General features: G+C 25.0%; 5 protein-coding genes across 5 annotated transcripts; 3 read left to right on the top strand and 2 right to left on the bottom strand.

Moving 5' to 3' along the window:
* Positions 1-483: 483 nt before the first annotated feature.
* OCT59_004212 (uncharacterized protein) lies at positions 484-2,301 on the bottom strand (the record flags this gene model as incomplete). The annotated part of the gene is made up of 8 exons (XM_025315840.2): positions 484-653; positions 732-818; positions 878-1,040; positions 1,120-1,214; positions 1,485-1,540; positions 1,612-1,928; positions 1,998-2,039; positions 2,122-2,301. 8 exons carry the CDS (start codon positions 2,299-2,301, stop codon positions 484-486), a joined length of 1,110 nt encoding a protein of 369 aa, XP_025181877.2.
* Positions 2,302-3,429: 1,128 nt separating this feature from the next.
* Positions 3,430-5,057, top strand: OCT59_004211 (uncharacterized protein; the record flags this gene model as incomplete). Its single annotated transcript, XM_025331813.2, has 5 exons — positions 3,430-3,601; positions 3,689-4,258; positions 4,323-4,370; positions 4,437-4,479; positions 4,580-5,057. 5 exons carry the CDS (start codon positions 3,430-3,432, stop codon positions 4,905-4,907), a joined length of 1,161 nt encoding a protein of 386 aa, XP_025181875.2. The 3' UTR covers positions 4,908-5,057.
* A 4,119-nt stretch (positions 5,058-9,176) lies between these two features.
* On the bottom strand, positions 9,177-9,591 carry OCT59_004210 (uncharacterized protein; the record flags this gene model as incomplete). Its single annotated transcript, XM_025310487.2, has 3 exons — positions 9,177-9,331; positions 9,415-9,501; positions 9,582-9,591. The coding sequence occupies 3 exons, from the start codon at positions 9,589-9,591 to the stop codon at positions 9,177-9,179; spliced, it is 252 nt and encodes an 83-aa protein (XP_025181874.2).
* Positions 9,592-10,990: 1,399 nt separating this feature from the next.
* Positions 10,991-12,426, top strand: OCT59_004209 (uncharacterized protein; the record flags this gene model as incomplete). Its single annotated transcript, XM_066148141.1, has 5 exons — positions 10,991-11,165; positions 11,252-11,773; positions 11,845-11,892; positions 11,959-12,001; positions 12,099-12,426. The coding sequence occupies 5 exons, from the start codon at positions 10,991-10,993 to the stop codon at positions 12,424-12,426; spliced, it is 1,116 nt and encodes a 371-aa protein (XP_065996768.1).
* A 2,693-nt stretch (positions 12,427-15,119) lies between these two features.
* On the top strand, positions 15,120-15,544 carry OCT59_004208 (uncharacterized protein; the record flags this gene model as incomplete). Its single annotated transcript, XM_066148140.1, has 3 exons — positions 15,120-15,218; positions 15,294-15,446; positions 15,539-15,544. 3 exons carry the CDS (start codon positions 15,120-15,122, stop codon positions 15,542-15,544), a joined length of 258 nt encoding a protein of 85 aa, XP_065996767.1.
* Positions 15,545-17,264: the final 1,720 nt, after the last annotated feature.

Below are 17,264 nucleotides of genomic sequence, written 5' to 3'. Positions count from 1 at the left end.
GAAAATCACTACTAATCTCAATAATAATATGAGTGAAAACATATTTCATAATTTTAGTGATCTTTTTTTGTAACTCTCATACTATTCCTAATAATTTACTGTCGTGATGGCAATCCTAAATTAATTTTCAATAATTATATATATTATAATAATAATAGAGAATACTTTATCTTGGAAGTGCTTATTTTATATCTTATAAACCGATCATTTTTGATTATGAAGACAATTATGGAAGTTTAGAATATAAATTGGAATTAAATCCAAAACTAGAACAACTACTCAATCCAATGAAGTTCGTCTTAAAGTTTTTTTCACATATATTTTCAAAGACGAAGGCATGTGCCGGGAGATTAATAAATTTCACAAATTATAGAATTTATTTATTTTAGAATGAATTTTAATTTAAATATAATGGATGTTAAAAAAAATTTGAAAATAGTAAAAAATAAATAAACAAACAAATAAATAAATTAATTCATAAATTTAATGTTCTTGACCTATTCGACTAAGTTTTTTAATAAATTTCCAATATCGGTTTAATTTCTCAGAAATTTTTTCATCCTTTTCTTCTTCTTCCTCGTCATCATCGTCGTCGTCATCCATATCATTTAAGTACTCAAACTCCTTATCCAAGTTAGGATTAAAAAACTTCACTAAAAATTAGATGAATATTGAATGATAAGTATTGAAATTCCAAAATAAATAAAAATGAAATATTGAACAACACTTACAGAGAAATATATGATGTTTACCAAAGTTTAGATGACATAAAATTGTATTTACAAACGTCAATCCTAATAAAATTATTCCTAAGATTCCTATAATAATAATTGTTAATTACAGTGGATTTGTAAATTTAAATTTGATAATAACTTACTGCTTAGCGTAAGCGCAGGCATTCTATTGTTTATCGAAAGCATATTTATCATATTGTCTACCTCAGAATACTTCTGAACATCTAACCAAAAATAAAAACAAAGACCTTGTACAATAAGAGAACCATAAATTAAAAAAATACCAAATTTTAATTCTTTTCTAATCTAATTAAATTTATTAAAAAATAAAAATTAATAAATTTTATGTTAAAATAAGGTTAAAAGATTAAATAAATATACTTACAATTTTTAAACTTAATGCTAAAGTAAATAATGACAAAATTTTTATCGCTTTAATAATTATACTTAAATCTAAGTCAGTAGATGATGAATTTGAACCTACAATTTTCAAATTGAACGTTAAAATAAATAAAGTAAATAGTGACGAAAAAGTTACACCATACATACTTGTAATAGAGAAAATATCGTAAATATCGAATAGATTAAATATAACAATAAGATTTAATAATATATATAATAAGAAATTATAAAATTTATATATAATATAAGATTCTAATATTAATATACATAATTATGTTAAAAAAAAAAGGATTATAAATTAGTACTAACTAATACTAATAGATAATTTTTATAACAAATAATACTTACTTTTTATCTTATCATTTGGTATTAAGATTTTGGTACGTGAAATAAAATCCCAGTATCTAAATTTAATAAATTATTAAAAAAAAAAAAATTGCTTAAAAATTTACTAAAAAGATGAATTTCAACTTACTCATTTTTCCACGTCATAAAAATTAATACATTATATAGATTAATAAAAACTATTATTAAAAAAATAGCAATAATATTTGGAATAATAAATGTTGATATGTATTTCTTCTCATTTTCTAATACGTCAAATACGCCATCTTCGTAAAACTTTTTAAAGACGTTAGGTTTTGTAACTTTACGTGAAATTTTTTTTTTTAATAATGTTATTAGAGAATTAACGTAAATTGATGATAATGATAATGAAGAAATATAAATTAGTATAGTACTTGACAATAAAAGAACATCGTAATAATTACCATATTTCAAGAAATAGTTGCCCTTATGGAGTATTTTGTAACGATAAAGACACACAAAATCAATTAAAATAATACATTGTATCATATTTACCACACAAAAAGCTGATAAATAAAATAAAGTTTTTTTAAAAAACTATTTTATAAATGAAATAGAAAAATTTTTTAATATATTAAATATAAAAATAAAAAAATGTTAGTAAAAGAAAGTAACTTACGGTATAAATTCCTGATATAAAGATTACAGAGACAAGTATAATCAACCAATCTGATCTTATTGGTAATATAACTATGCCTATAATGTAAATTATAATTTCAGTAAGAAATATCCCTAAGAATATAATATTAAAGTAACGATTTCGTTTGTTCTGATTTTCATTATTAGAATTGAAATCCATGTTTTTTTTTCTTATAATAAACTATAATGTATTTTTATATTCAATCATTCAGTGCTGCGTTTTAATAATGCGAGTGGCCAAACAGTTGACGTGTTAATAATAGACAATGTTGTCGGAGTTCAAAAAAAGGAAATTTAACAATGCATTTGATTATTAGTTTTTTTTTTTCTGAATTCTGAATGACATGTCGGCCCCAATTATGGTTCTATTATAAATATGCCAAAAATTTGAGTATACGTGCCAACTAGCAATGCTATTTTTATAGAATTCGTACAAGACAAAGTTACACAGTTTTGTGAGATTCAAAAATAATTGTTGGGTTACCAATTTATGGAATGCTAGGCTGGACAGAAGTTTAAAGGTGTAGTACATATTGTTTTGACATATTGTTTGAATTTGAAGCATAAACTGAAGCATTTGGCATTAAATAAATTTTAAAAAATAATTTTCCTAAAAAGGAAATATACCTCCCTTTTTGGACTTCAAAAAAGGAGAATTTCTTAATAGAATTACTTAAATTAGTTTACACCATTTGAATTTTAACTAAATATGGAACCTTATTTACACTTCGTCAAACTGTTTGAAACTGTTTGGCAGTATTACAAAGGATTTGACCGTGAAGTCAAATTGTTTGACAATAATAGCAAATCACAGTTAACCTTAAATGCCAAGCAACTTAACTCTCAACGTTAAATTTCTGTCCAGTCACGCATTCCATAGTACCAATTATGTTTCATTGGTCGAAAATATTTATAACTATACGTTCCACCGGAGTTCAAAAAAGAAAATTGTAACAATGTATTTTATTATAATAATAAGATAATGACAAAGTCGGAATTCATTTAATATTATTAATTTTCTTTGACGGCACGTATATGCTGTACAAGGAAGAGAAACTGTTTAAGTCTGTTGATAAATTTAGTGCTATATGTACAGTTACTTTATTTGATATTTTATATAATTTTGCTTATTATCACATTCTAAAAGTAAGTATTTAATGTTCCTAATTATAAAAGAAGCAAATGAATTTATATCAGGCAGATACGTATTGTAAAATTTCAGTTCATAATAAAATATTCTTCTGCAAAAAAATACAAATTTATTTTTACAATAAAATAAAAGGATAAAATGTTTTTAGATACAATTTGGAATAATCGGTCAACCGAACCGGTTTGGTTTAGATTAATTCGAGGTTTTTTTGCTATTACTCTCACCGGAATAATCATATATTATGCAATCGTTCAATATCAAAAAATCGGCACCGAGGCTTCTATTGCTGTTAAATTTGAACGAATTAATGGTAAGAAAAAAAAATTTTTTTTTTTTTTTGTAAAGGATTGAAAATTAACATAAATAAAATAAACATGCATATTTTTGAAAAAAATAGGATATAAACTTAACATGAGTATATGTACCGGAATTTCCAACGGGATTAATAACGTTAAATTTAGTGTGTTCTCTGAATATGATTATGGAGTACTGACGTTAACCAACGATACAGTAAACCATCAGAATGTTAGCTTTAGTAGTTTTGGACTTTCTAATTTTCATTCTTGGCTAAATATTACTACTAATATTAATAATAATATTAATAATGAAACCATATCTCACGATTTTAGTGATCCTTATTGTAACCCTTATACTATTCCTAATAATTTATTATCTTTAAATTTTGAATCATTTCAATATTTATTTTCTAGCAAATCTGATCTAGATTATTCTAATTATAATATAATAGATACATCACATTTTTCACTTTATCTAGGAAGAGCTTATTTTATACATCATAAACCGACCATGGTTGATTATAATGGTGTTGAATTAAATTTACAATTAGAACAACTACCCATACAATTGGAATCCAATGAAGTTCGTCTTAGAATTTCTCCAGATATACTACTTTCAAAACCGGCTAATGCTAGATTTGTTAGATTTGAATCAACAAGAATATTTGGTTGTAAGTATGTACTCTTAAGTTTATTAATGTAAATTCAGACAAATTAATATTTTAATTTTATTAGTCACAGATTTAATATCTAATCTTGGAGGTTTCTATGGTGCTATAGCCGGTAAGATACAAATCATGTTAGAAAAAAATATAAAACGTACTTAAGTTAAATTATCACAATTTATAGGACTCTTTTATTTATTTTTTGGAATGCAAAGACTTGAACCATGGTAAATAATATATTTATATTACTTATTAATAAATTAATTATAATAATTAAGAAATTTTTTTTACTGTATATAATAATTAATTTTTTTTTTTATTAAAAAGGGGTTTGGCACAAAAATATCTTTTTTCTTGCACGCACTGCAGAAAAAGCTTAAAGAGAAATTTTGCAAGGAAATATGTTTCGTCTGCCGGTATTCCATTAGTTGAAAAAGTTGATAAAAGACCTGAAGGATCATCTTTAGAGCAAAGAGTTCAAATATTAGAAACTTTATTACGAGATTATTATTTAGATGATTATTATTTAAAGAAAGTTAAATATGTTAGGGTTAATCATAAAAGATTTCTTAAAAAATACGAAGAAATTAACAGACAAGATAATGAAGACACAGAAAATACAGAAAGTACAGAACTTGACGCTTCTTTAGTTTAATGAATGTTCAATTTTAGTTTAAATTCTTTATATCACTATTTATATTGTTATTTATTTTATGAAAAGAATTCCCGGCCCAAAATGTTTGGGTGTGTCAGATAATGTCAGACAATTCCAAAAAGTATATAATAAATATAAATGAATGTTTTTATCTTTTAGAAAGTGCTTCGATACCATAGTATAAGTAAGTGCTTTATGTTGGAAATTTATAATTGAATTTTCTGAATAACTTAAGTATACATTTCAATCGCCAATTAGTGTAGAATTACTTATTGGACAATTGAACAATTGCAATTGCCGTGTGTCCAATTGTCTAATTAGTCCAATAAATGTTTGTTGGATTTGGACTAGTATATCCAAATCGTCCCAATTGACAATTGGATTTACAATTGGACTTAGTCCAATTTGACTAACATAATAAATCGATAATCTTTTTTTTTCTTGAATGAACATTTTTTTGAAGATTGTGAATTTTTTACCAAAATGACACGGGAAAAGCATAAGCTTGGTGAATATTTCTTAATGTTAGAAGAAAAATCTAACAAGTATAACAACTACGCAGTTTTCAAGACTGTATTAGGGTTTTAGGCCGAGAAGAAGCTATGAAACAGAAATTTACTAATACTAAACGCGCATGTGCAAAAAATCTTGAAAATTGTCCTCATTGGGCTAAAAAACACACTCCGGAACAAACTAAAGAAATTATTCAGAGAGCAATCATGAAGTGAAACCCGAGCAAATGAATGGTTGTAATTAAATGTTACAGTTGCATGTGGTTTTTCTTTTCGTTGGATTGATAATCCAGCAGTTAAAGAACTTTTTAAGTGGCTTAATCCAATGTTAGTATTACCAGATCGAAAACAACTTGGGTACAGAATTCTTAAAAAACTACTAAGGTTCTTTCTTAATGTCGCTATTAATGATGATCTTGGAATCATGTTGGCCTTCGATGGTTGGAAAAGTGTAGCTTGTCAGAATTTATTAGGATCTATTTTATTTACTTCAGAAAATAACATGATTGATTATATGAAAAGTTGAAGATATTAGCGGAAAACGATGTACAGGGGATATTATAATAGATGAAACAAGAAAATCTTTTGAAGAACTTGAAAAAAAAAAGATTAAAATCAATAGATTAACTACAGATTCTGCTTCAGAAAATGCTGCTGCAAGGTATTATAAATTAATATTTAAAGATTTACTTTAATTAACATTATCAATATTAGAAAACGATTGCGTCTTCAATACCGGGATTAGCTATTCTTACCGTGTTTTGCGCATCAAATGAATTTGTGTATTAGCGATATATTTAAAGAATCATCAAAATTAAATATTGCTGCTAAAGAAGCTATCAATTTGATTACCTTTTTCAATCGATCAAAAGTATGTTGGACGACTTCAAAATGAACAAGCGGCTGTCTATGAGACTCATATTGCATTAGTTACTTCAGCCACCATTCGATGGTTATTACTGCTTTGCTAGTTTATTGAAAGCAAAAGTAGCTTTACGTGTTCGTTTAATAAATGCTACTAAAATTTGATCTTAATATTGATTTTAATATAATATATTTTACTTTGAAAAATCTTGCAACAAAAATAGATGAAAATATTATTCCTGACAACCAAGATTTTCCCGAAAAACTCTTAACCTGCATTTTTGATAATAATTGGTGGAATTGTATTAAAAAAATTGTGACCCTTTTAGTCCCGTATTGTGCGATGCTTAATAATCTTCAACGGTAAAATTCATGACTGCATGAAGTTTTTCATGGGTTTGATAATGTAATCATGATACTTAAAAGTTTGATGATCAAGAACTAGCCAATAAACTTATTACAAAAATTAAGCGACTTGGGAGCAACCGCTCTTGTTATTATCATACACCCATTTTATTATGATACAAAATCTAACCCTGCTATTTTAAACTCATCATTTCCTCATTTAGCAAAATGGGCTTTGTATTATTATTGTGTATGGTACCAACAGTTTTATTATCTGAACTTGAAGATTATCGATCAAAAAAATATACTTATACTGAATCTATTTCTAAGCAATTTAAAAATAACATTTTAGATTATTGGAACTTTATAAAAGGTTATTCAAAGGAATTATATAAAGTTGTCCAACGAATTTTTTCAATTACTAATGTATCAACGGCATCTTTGGAACGATTGTTTTCAACAATGGGATAGTATCATTCGAAACAAAGTAATAGATTAAAGGTATATATATTTATTTATAAATTAATTATAAACGAAACTAATTATATTTTTTTTGGTATTTAGTCAGAGAAAGTGCTAGGTTTAGCACAGATTCGTGCACATATGCAAAGACAACAGGTTCATGAATTAGATTTTCATGTAAAATAGTACAAAACAATTACTTCATATGATACAAATTTAGAGGATAATGTTGATATATTTATTCTTTCTAATGGCGAAGATACAGAAAACAATGATAAATAAATAAAAAAGATATTTATACGTAACTATTAATGAATGGAAAAATATGGTAATGGGATAGAGATGATTGAAAATGAATTTCAAGAAAATCAAGATGATGAAGTGGCAAGTTTTGCCAATACTTATGATATCTCAATTCATAATATTGAACAGTTACAACATCCTGCTATTGATTTACAAGCAAAATGGAAGTTGAAAAACATTTTTGTGGAAAATTTAGAATCACCAAATTATCTATTATTGGTAGTTAATATTAATTATAAAAAACCTTTAAATTTTTAAAATAAAATCGAAATTTTGATTGTGTTGTTAAATAAAATCGTTTTTTATTTGATGATAACAATAGTTGGAATTAGACTAAGTCCAATTATCCAATTGTTTAAGTGGTTTAATTGTTACTAGTACAATAAGTCCAATATCTAATTGGTCCAATAAGTCCAATTGCCAACACTGTAATAAAAATATTATTGTCTGTCTGTCACTCAGACGCCAATAGTCTGGTGGAATTTTTTATTAAGAAAAATTGTTTGACTGGTTTGTGGAAATTCTTATTAAAAACTTCGTCTTGTGAAGTTTGTAATCTTGTAAATTTTGTAATCTTTGTAGTAACATTAAGCACACATGCATGACACTTCAAAAGATTACGGATAATTTTTGAGTGTTAATATTATTTTGGAAAAGAGACGATGTAAGTTTGTACATCTTTTCCTGACAATCTAATTCATTTATTATTAGCGGAATACGTTTTGAAGGTGGGGACTGAGAGTATGTAATAACAAATGTTACGATGGAGTGGGCACTAGACTTCTTTGTAACTTTACTCGTATATTTGATTTCTGTTACATTATAACAAAGTGTTTATTTATAAATTAAAATAAAATTGCAATTTAGTACGCTGTTATCATGATTTCTGTGCGTTAATTATAAAGAGATTATTCAGGTGTATATGGATAAATTTATAAGAATTTTAGAATATCTCCAATATTATATCTTATTTATAAAACTATTATATAAAAAGTAGTTTAAAATATTATAACCAAATATCAAGATTATTCTTGACCTCTATTTAAGTCACAAAAAAAAAAAATTTTTTTGAAGAATTTCCAATATCGCCTACATATTTATTTAAATTGGTTGATCGGCATGCATTGATTGGATAAAAATCAATTTTATATATCATGTCAATCTTGTGATTTTTTATGTAGTTCACGTGAATTCCAAATATTCTTTGTGTAACATATAGGGCAAAAGTTCTTAGTAAAACTTGGCGGAACACTGGATCTTATTTGAAATCTTTGTAATTTTGAAATAATTTTATTAATATATTAGATTAGAAAATTTTTATATTATGATGCATTTATCTATAATAGAATGATTATTAGTAAAATCGGTCCATTTACATTGAAGATATACAATTCACCTTTACTAAATTTTTTTTTTTTATAACGAATTTTTTAAAATTAAAAAAGCCATAACGAATTAGAATTTTTATATGAAACATAAAATTTTCTATAGAAAGGGTTAAAATTAATTAAAATAAAAAAATTTCACCATACTTTCAGCCATTTTAATATTTGTATTCTAAATATTGAAATTCTAAAAAAAAAAATAAAATAAATGAAAATACAGTATAATAAATACTCATATGATATTAGGTCTTAATCAAAGTTAAAATTATAAATATAAAAATAAAAAAAATAAGTTTTTAAAAAAAGATTATCTCTAATATTATATCTCTCTTTGTAATAAAATAATCATAATAAAAAAAATAAATAAATAAAAAATTATTTCATTAGTTTAAACTGAATTATTCTTGGACTAGTGAATTAAAAGATTCTTTAATAAATTTCCAATATCTGTTTAATATCTCAGAAATCTTTTCATCTTTTTCTTCTTCTTCCTCGTCGTCATCCAGATCATCAGAATATTCATAATCCTTATCCAAGTTAGGATTAAACTTTACTAAAAATTAGATTAATATTTGAGCGATAATTATTGAAATTCAAAATAAATAAAATAGAAAAAAATGTGATAATAATACTTACTGAGAAGTATATGAGATTTGCCAAAGTTTCGGTGACATAAAATTGTATTTATAAATGTAAATACTAATAAAATTAATATTATGATTACTGTAAAATAAAATAAAATAAAATTATTAATTATAATTGATTTTTAGATTTTAATTTGATGTTTTAAAATAATAACTCACCGCCTATCATATCTTTTCCATTCCAAAAATAATAATAAAAAAAAAAGAACAAAGACCTTGTACAATAAGAGTAATATAAATTAAAAAAACTCTAAACTTTAATTCTCTTTTAATCTAGAATTAAATTTATTAAAATAAAATAAAATTTTATATTACAACAAGATTAAGTGAATAAATATACTTACAATTTTAAAACTGAACGTTAAAGTAAATAGTGAAAAAAAACCCATCCCCGTAAAAATTATGGTAAAGACATCTAAATAAATAAATACACTTATAATTGTTAAACTGATCGTTAACAAAATGAGTAAATAGTTAATATCATACATACTCAGAGAAACAAGATCATGATAATTAGTATAAGTGGCACTTAGGTGGAATGTGGCAATGATATGTAATGTTATATATAATAAGAAATTAAAAGATTTGTACATAATATAAGATTCTAATATTATATTTTTAAAACAAGAATTATAAATTAATATATATATTTTTTTTATAAATTATAACAGATAATACTTACGTTTTATCTTATCATTTGGTCTAATTTTGGTACATGAATTAACACTCCAATACCTAAACTTATAACTCATTAAAAAAATCGGTTAAAAAATTCACAGTTAAAAAAGAAGATTTAAACCTACCCATTTTTCCACATCATAATAATTAATATAATATATAAAATAACAAAAAATAATTCTATTAAAATAATAGCACGAATAATTGATGTCATTCGGAATTCCTCATCGTAAAGCTTTATGAGAGTGTCAAATTTTGTTACTTTATATAAGAAATTTTTTTTAAACAATGTTAATAGAGAAATTAACGTAATGATAACGGAGAAACAAAAATTATAGTACTTGATGAAGTGCGAATATAATCAACTAAAATAATACTTTGTATAATATTTATTACACAAAAAGCTGATAAATATAGTAAAGTTTTTCTACAATACTATTTTATAAACAAATTTTTTTAGTATAATAAATGTGAAAGTAAGAAGCTAGTAAAAGAAGGTGTAAACTTACAGTATAAATTCCTGACACAAATAACACAGAGGTGATTATAATCAACCGATCCTTTCTTGTTGGTAATATAAACATGTATATAATATAAATTATAATTTTATCAAAAAATATTCCCAAGAATATAATATTAAAATAACAATTGTTTTTATTCTTTTTTTCATCATATGAATTGGAATCCATTTTTTTTTTCTTTAACTTATAATAAACCTAAAAAAGGCGTAAAGTATTTTATATTCAATTAATTCATTCAGTGTTGCACAATAATATTAAGAATCAGATAAATATGGTTGGATCATCAAAAAATATAAATAAATTGTCGACGCTTCTTTAATATTAAAATGTTCTCATCTAAAAAATATACATTAAAATAAGAAGGATAAAATGTTTTTATGCGATTCAATTTGTAATTATCGATCAACTGAACCAGTTTGGTTTAGATTTTTTCGAGGTCTTTTTGCCATTACACTTACCGTGATAATCATATTTTATTCAAAAACTCAATATCAAAAAATTAACATAGAAGCTTCAATTGCTATTAAGTTAGAAGATACTGTTGGTAAGGAAATTAAAGTCTTTTTTTTTTTTATGGAAAATAAACATTAATAAATAAATATACACATACAAATTTTTTTGGAAAAATAGGACTTGGTCTTAATATGACTATATGTACCGCCGGAATTTATAACAGTATTAATGACGTTAATATCCCTAGACATACAATAAATTATGATATTACACACCGTCGTCTAAATGTTAGTTTGGATGAAAGGGAAATTTGGTTGAATATCACTTTTAATATCAATAATATTAGTGATCTCTATGTATATGATGATAGTGAACCTTATTGTAACCCTAATATTATTCCTAATAATTTATTATCTTTAAATTTTGAATCATTTCAATATTTATTTCTTAACAAAGCTGATCCTGATCTAAATTATTCTATAAATAATATAATAGACACAGCTCATTTTTCACTTTATCTAGGAAGAGCTTATTTTATATCTTATAAACCAATTATTGTTGATAAAGATGTTAAATTAAATTTACAATTAGAACAACTACCCATACAGTTAGAATCCAATGAAGTTAATCTTAAAATTTTTCCACATAAACTTTCAAATCCGTTTACTGCTAGGTTTGAAAAAACAAAAAAATTTGATTGTAAGTATGTATACAGTATACTCTTAAGTTTATTAATGCAAATTCAGACAAATTAATTTTAATTTTATCAGACACAGATTTAATATCTAATCTTGGAGGTTTCTATGGTGCTATAGCCGGTAAGCTATAAATCATGTTAGAAAAAAATATAAAACGTACATAAGTTAAATTAGCATAATTTATAGGAATCTTTTATTTATTTTTTGGAATGCAAAGACTTGAACCATGGTAAATAATATATATATTACTTATTAATAATAATTAATAATTGAAATTTTTTGTTCTGTATATAATAATTAATCTTTTTTTATTATTATTAAAAAAGGGGTTTGGCACAAAAATATCTTTTTTCTTGCACGCACTGCAGAAAAAGCTTAAAGAGAAATTTTGCAAGAAAATATGTTTCATCTGCCGGTATTCCATTAGTTGAAAAAGTTAATAAAAGACCTGAAGGATCATCTTTAGAGGAAAGAGTTCAAATTTTAGAAACTTTATTAAGAGATTATTATTTAGATGATTATTATTTAAAGAAAGTCAAATATGTTAGGATTAATCATAAAAGACTCCTTAAAAAATACGAAGAAATCGACAGACAAGATAATGAAGACACAGTAAATACAGAAAGTACAGAACCTGACGATTCTTTAGTTTAATGAACGTTCAATTTAGTTTAAATTCCTTAAACCACTATTTATTTTTATTTTTATTTTTTTTTACTTATCCTAATATTTTATACAATCATATTAAAAACATTGTTATTAAGAGTATCAATACGATACAATACTTATAGTTAATAGAAGTTTTTGTTAGATGGTGATTAATTTATTAGACAAATTGGCTTACGTCGCTATAATATACAATACCGCTCTTCTTGTTTCCTTTTACATTTGTAACAATTTTTTTTTGTAACACAATCTTTTTGTAATGATTGCTAAGCGATAGACTTCGACAGTTAGAGAAACATTATAATTATTATTTATTTTACGATAAAGAAATCTTGGCACAAAAATGTTTGATAAATGTCAGACAATTTTCAAAGTATACATAATATAATGAATTGTTTTTATTCATTAGGACAATGCTTGATTCGAGGTCAGCGTGTGCTCAAAATAATGATTGATCATAAAGAAATACCTTTACCACAAGTCCAAAACACAAATTCTTTGCCTGTCGAATAACTTAATTTTACAGTATACATTTGAGTTCTGGTGATCTTTTTAATTAAGAAGGATGGTTTGTGAAAATTATTTTGCTATTTAATTAAATTACTTTGTCTGGAATAAGCAACAAGACTATGTATTAGAATTATCTGTAAATAAATCACATATCACGCTATTAACTCGGTATTAAAAGGTACAAAGTTTGTTATTTGCTTCTGTGCAACATTTTACAAAAAGGTAAACTCTATTAAAATCGTTTTCAGCTTATAAAATAAAGCTTCTAACAACAGTTTAAATTAAAAACCGAATGAAATAAATTACGCTGCAACGGGTAATAAATTTAAAATTTTAAATAATGAAATTAATATCATTTCATTTTAATCAATACCGAAAGTTTAAGTAAAAAATTTTAAAGTTTTTTAAAGTTTCGTTAGGTAAAATTGACATCTATATTAAAAAAAGGATAGATAATCAAACTAATGGTAACATTATAAGAAATCGTAAAAGAGGCAAAGAAAAGTGTAACCCTAAATCTACAACAAATCAAAAATTATAGGAGATTGCAAGAAAGGAAGATGAAGAAAACGATTGTAGATAATAATAAATAATTTTATATAGCCAATATTAGTTTATTTTATTGAAATGTTGCGAATAAAAAAATAAATACATTAAAACGTATATGGATTATGAATGTTCAATATGCATGACAAAATTAATTTGAAAAATTTGAAAACTATTTAGTATTTACCGTATATCATGGGAGCCGTGGGTATATTATATGTGGATATTAGATACGAGAATTTACATTGCGTAATATATTTACTTTAAAGTTACTAGTGTTATACCGTGTATTTTACATATTTTAAAATTTAAAATCGAAATTCAGAAAATTTTTTTGAGGAGGTACGAATGTACGATATATGGAGGTACTATGGCAGTATGGCTCGTGATATATGGTATGAAGTTTGATAATCTTAAATTTTTGCCTAATCTTTATACTATCGCTCAGCACACAATCAATTTTGGAAAAAAGACAATGAAATTTGTACATCTTTTCACATCTTTCCTAGTTCAGTTTATTTAAATAGAAGTTGGCCATTCACGTACTACATTGTGATCATCCTCGAACTTTACCCGTATGGGCAGTGATTTGCACTGGAAATTTCAATCAAAACCTTGGATTAGAAGTTTCCAATGCACGATGCACATCACTGAGTATGGGTTTCACTATAACAAAGCGTTTACTTGTACAAAATGACGTTTTTAATTTACATTATTATCATGCGTTAATTATAAAGAGAAATCATTCAGGTATTTGGTTAAAATCATAAAGGTTTAACTATAAAAATTAGTTAAAGATAAAAAAAAAATTTAATTTATAAAATCAAATATTAAAATTATTCTTGTTCTCTATTTAAACTTTATAAAATATAAATGTTAAAAAAAGTTTTTCCCAATATCAAATTATCGCTTCAAAAATTGTTTCTTCTTTTTCTTCATCGTCATCAATCATCAGAATCTAAAATATTTAAATATATATTTTTTTTGATGAATCTTGAATAATAAATATTAAAATTCAAAAATAAATAAATGAAAAATACAGTATAATAATAAATATTCATATGATATAAGATTTTTACTAAATTTCGTTGATATTTATAAACGTAAATCTAATAATAAAATATTCGTAACAATAAATAATTTAAAATTATTAATTATATAACAGATAATGGATTTTTTAAATTTAATTGGAATTTTTTTTTTTAAATAATAATTTACTGATTATCCGGGAATGGTGCAAACATTCGGCGAAACAGCTTTCAAATAAGAGCATCATAAATTAAAAAAAAAAGATATTAAACTTTAATTCAAATTAAATTTAAACTAAAAATTAATATATATAATTTAGGCTAAATAAATAAATATATTGCTGAATGTTAAAGCAGACAAAGTTGTTAATATCATAAATTCATAATACTTATAAAAAGAATATCCGCAGTATTCAAGTATTTTAAAACGTAATCAGTAAAAATGTAATAATGCAATTACGATAATAAAATGTTATACTATATATACAGTGCCTGGAAATAAGTCAGTAAGCACGTGACTGTAGATCATTTATTTGTTTAACTTTAAAACCAGTTTTGTCGATCATTTTATTATAAATTTGTCTCCAATTTTTTCCCATGCGTTGTTTAGAACCTTCTTTAACTACTATGTCTTGCAAACGAAGAGAACTTACAATTTTTGAACGTGGAGAAGTCATTGGAGCTTGGAAATGTGGAGTAAGTGAACGAAAGATAGCTGAAGCATTAAATTGTCCCAGTTGTACCATTCATAAGGTTATTTCTACTTACAAGATACGTGGTGATGAAACACTCCCTCCTAGGACTGGAAGACCGCCTAAAATGACAGAAAGGGATGGCCGACATTTAATAAGAATTCTTAAAAAAGATAGGAAAATGACCCTTCAGGAGTTACATGAGAATTTCGTTGATTCTACTTCCACACATGTATGCAAAAAAACTTTACTTAATTATCTTCATGAACAAGGTTTTTATAGTCGAGTAGGAGTAAGAAAACCTCTTGTTACTGAAACAAATAGAATTAAAAGACTCAACTGGGCCAAAGAACGAAAATTATGGATAAATGAGTGGGACAGTGTTATTTGGAGCGACGAATCCAAATTTGAATTATTCAGAGGAAATGGTAGGAGATTGGTTTGGAGAAGGCCACATGAAAAATATGATATTGAGTGTTTAATACCTACAGTAAAGTCAGGTCAACAAGGAGTGATGGTTTGGAGATGTTTTTCAAAAAACAATCTTGGTCCATTAGTTAAATTAGAAGGTAAAATAACAGCCACAGTATATATGAATGTACTGGAAAATTATTTATTACCATTTATTAATAATCTAGACGATCAGGAAAATTTTATTTTTCAGGATGATAATGCCCCTATACATACTGCAAGGGTGGTTAAGAGTTGGGAAGAAGAAAATGAAGTAAACAGCCTTCCTTGGCCCGCACAGAGCCCAGATTTGAATCCTATAGAGCATTTATGGGATGAATTGGAAAGGCAGGTGCGGGCACATAAGCCATTACCAAAAAACAGGGAGAATTTATGGGAAATACTTCAAGAGGAATGGTCAAATATTGAAGCTGATAAATATCAAAATCTTATTAGTAGCATGCCTCGTCGTATCTCTGCTGTTATAAATAGTAAAGGTTACCCAACAAAGTATTAATAAAAAGTTGAAGGCTTTGTCTTTCAAATAAAAAAAAAATATTAAATTTGGCGTAGTAATTTATGAATTATTTAATTTTAAAAATTCGCATTAAAATTGATCGACATCACGTGCTTACTGACTTTTTTCCAGGCACTGTACAGTTAATAGGAAATTATAAAATTTTAATTATAAAATTTTAATATTATATTTCTTTAAATAAAGAGAAATCGATATAGCAGTAAATTTATAATAATAATCTATAATTAGTGCAGCTTAAGTGAAATTTGAAATTTTGAAATTAATTATCACCAGGGATGATTTATTTCGAATAATTAAAAGAAAAGTTTAAATACAATTAATATTTTATTAACAAATTATTTTTATTATTTTTGTAGTAAATATCACTATATTAGAAAATAATAATAAAAAAATATAGCAAATAAAATTTATTAATGAAGGATGGTGAATTAATAATGAGTATGTATATATATAGGTGTGTGATCCGACTGATCCGTGATTGTATATGATATGGTCAATATGCAGTATAGAACTATAGATAGGTACCATATAACCATACTTACTCATATCATACTCATTATCCTCTCCTAAATATATTGTATAATATCTAGATTTCTCTACGACTGATTGAGCATATACCTATCCTTGTACAAACATAGAAAGTATTTAACGAACAGTGAATGTTTCATCTTGTGTTTTATGAGAATATGCAAGGTTGAATTGATGGGATTGAATTCCAAAATTATAGATCACTAATATGATCCGTTACAGTAGAAAATCGTGAGGCATTCATGTCATTAATCATACAACAATTCTCATTAATCGCATAGAAAAACATATAATATAAAATTTTTGTATGGTACACAAATAAGTTACGTTGAACCGGTAATACCGGAATCTTCCGGGATACGAATTGACTTTGTCCATTCATATTCAATTTGACAATCACCGATATTACGGATCAAGTAACAACAACAATTTCAAAATTTCCATGGAAAATTGGACATAAGAATTTATGTTTATACAATTGTAAAAAACTTCAGAAAAGAATATTTCTGTTTTTTCTTATTGTTCATTATAAAT

This window comes from Rhizophagus irregularis, chromosome 12 (genome assembly GCF_026210795.1).
Source record: "Rhizophagus irregularis chromosome 12, complete sequence".
Taxonomy (NCBI): domain Eukaryota; kingdom Fungi; phylum Glomeromycota; class Glomeromycetes; order Glomerales; family Glomeraceae; genus Rhizophagus; species Rhizophagus irregularis.
Note: the sequence above shows the minus strand (reverse complement) of the source record. Positions and strands in the feature narration are given on the sequence as shown.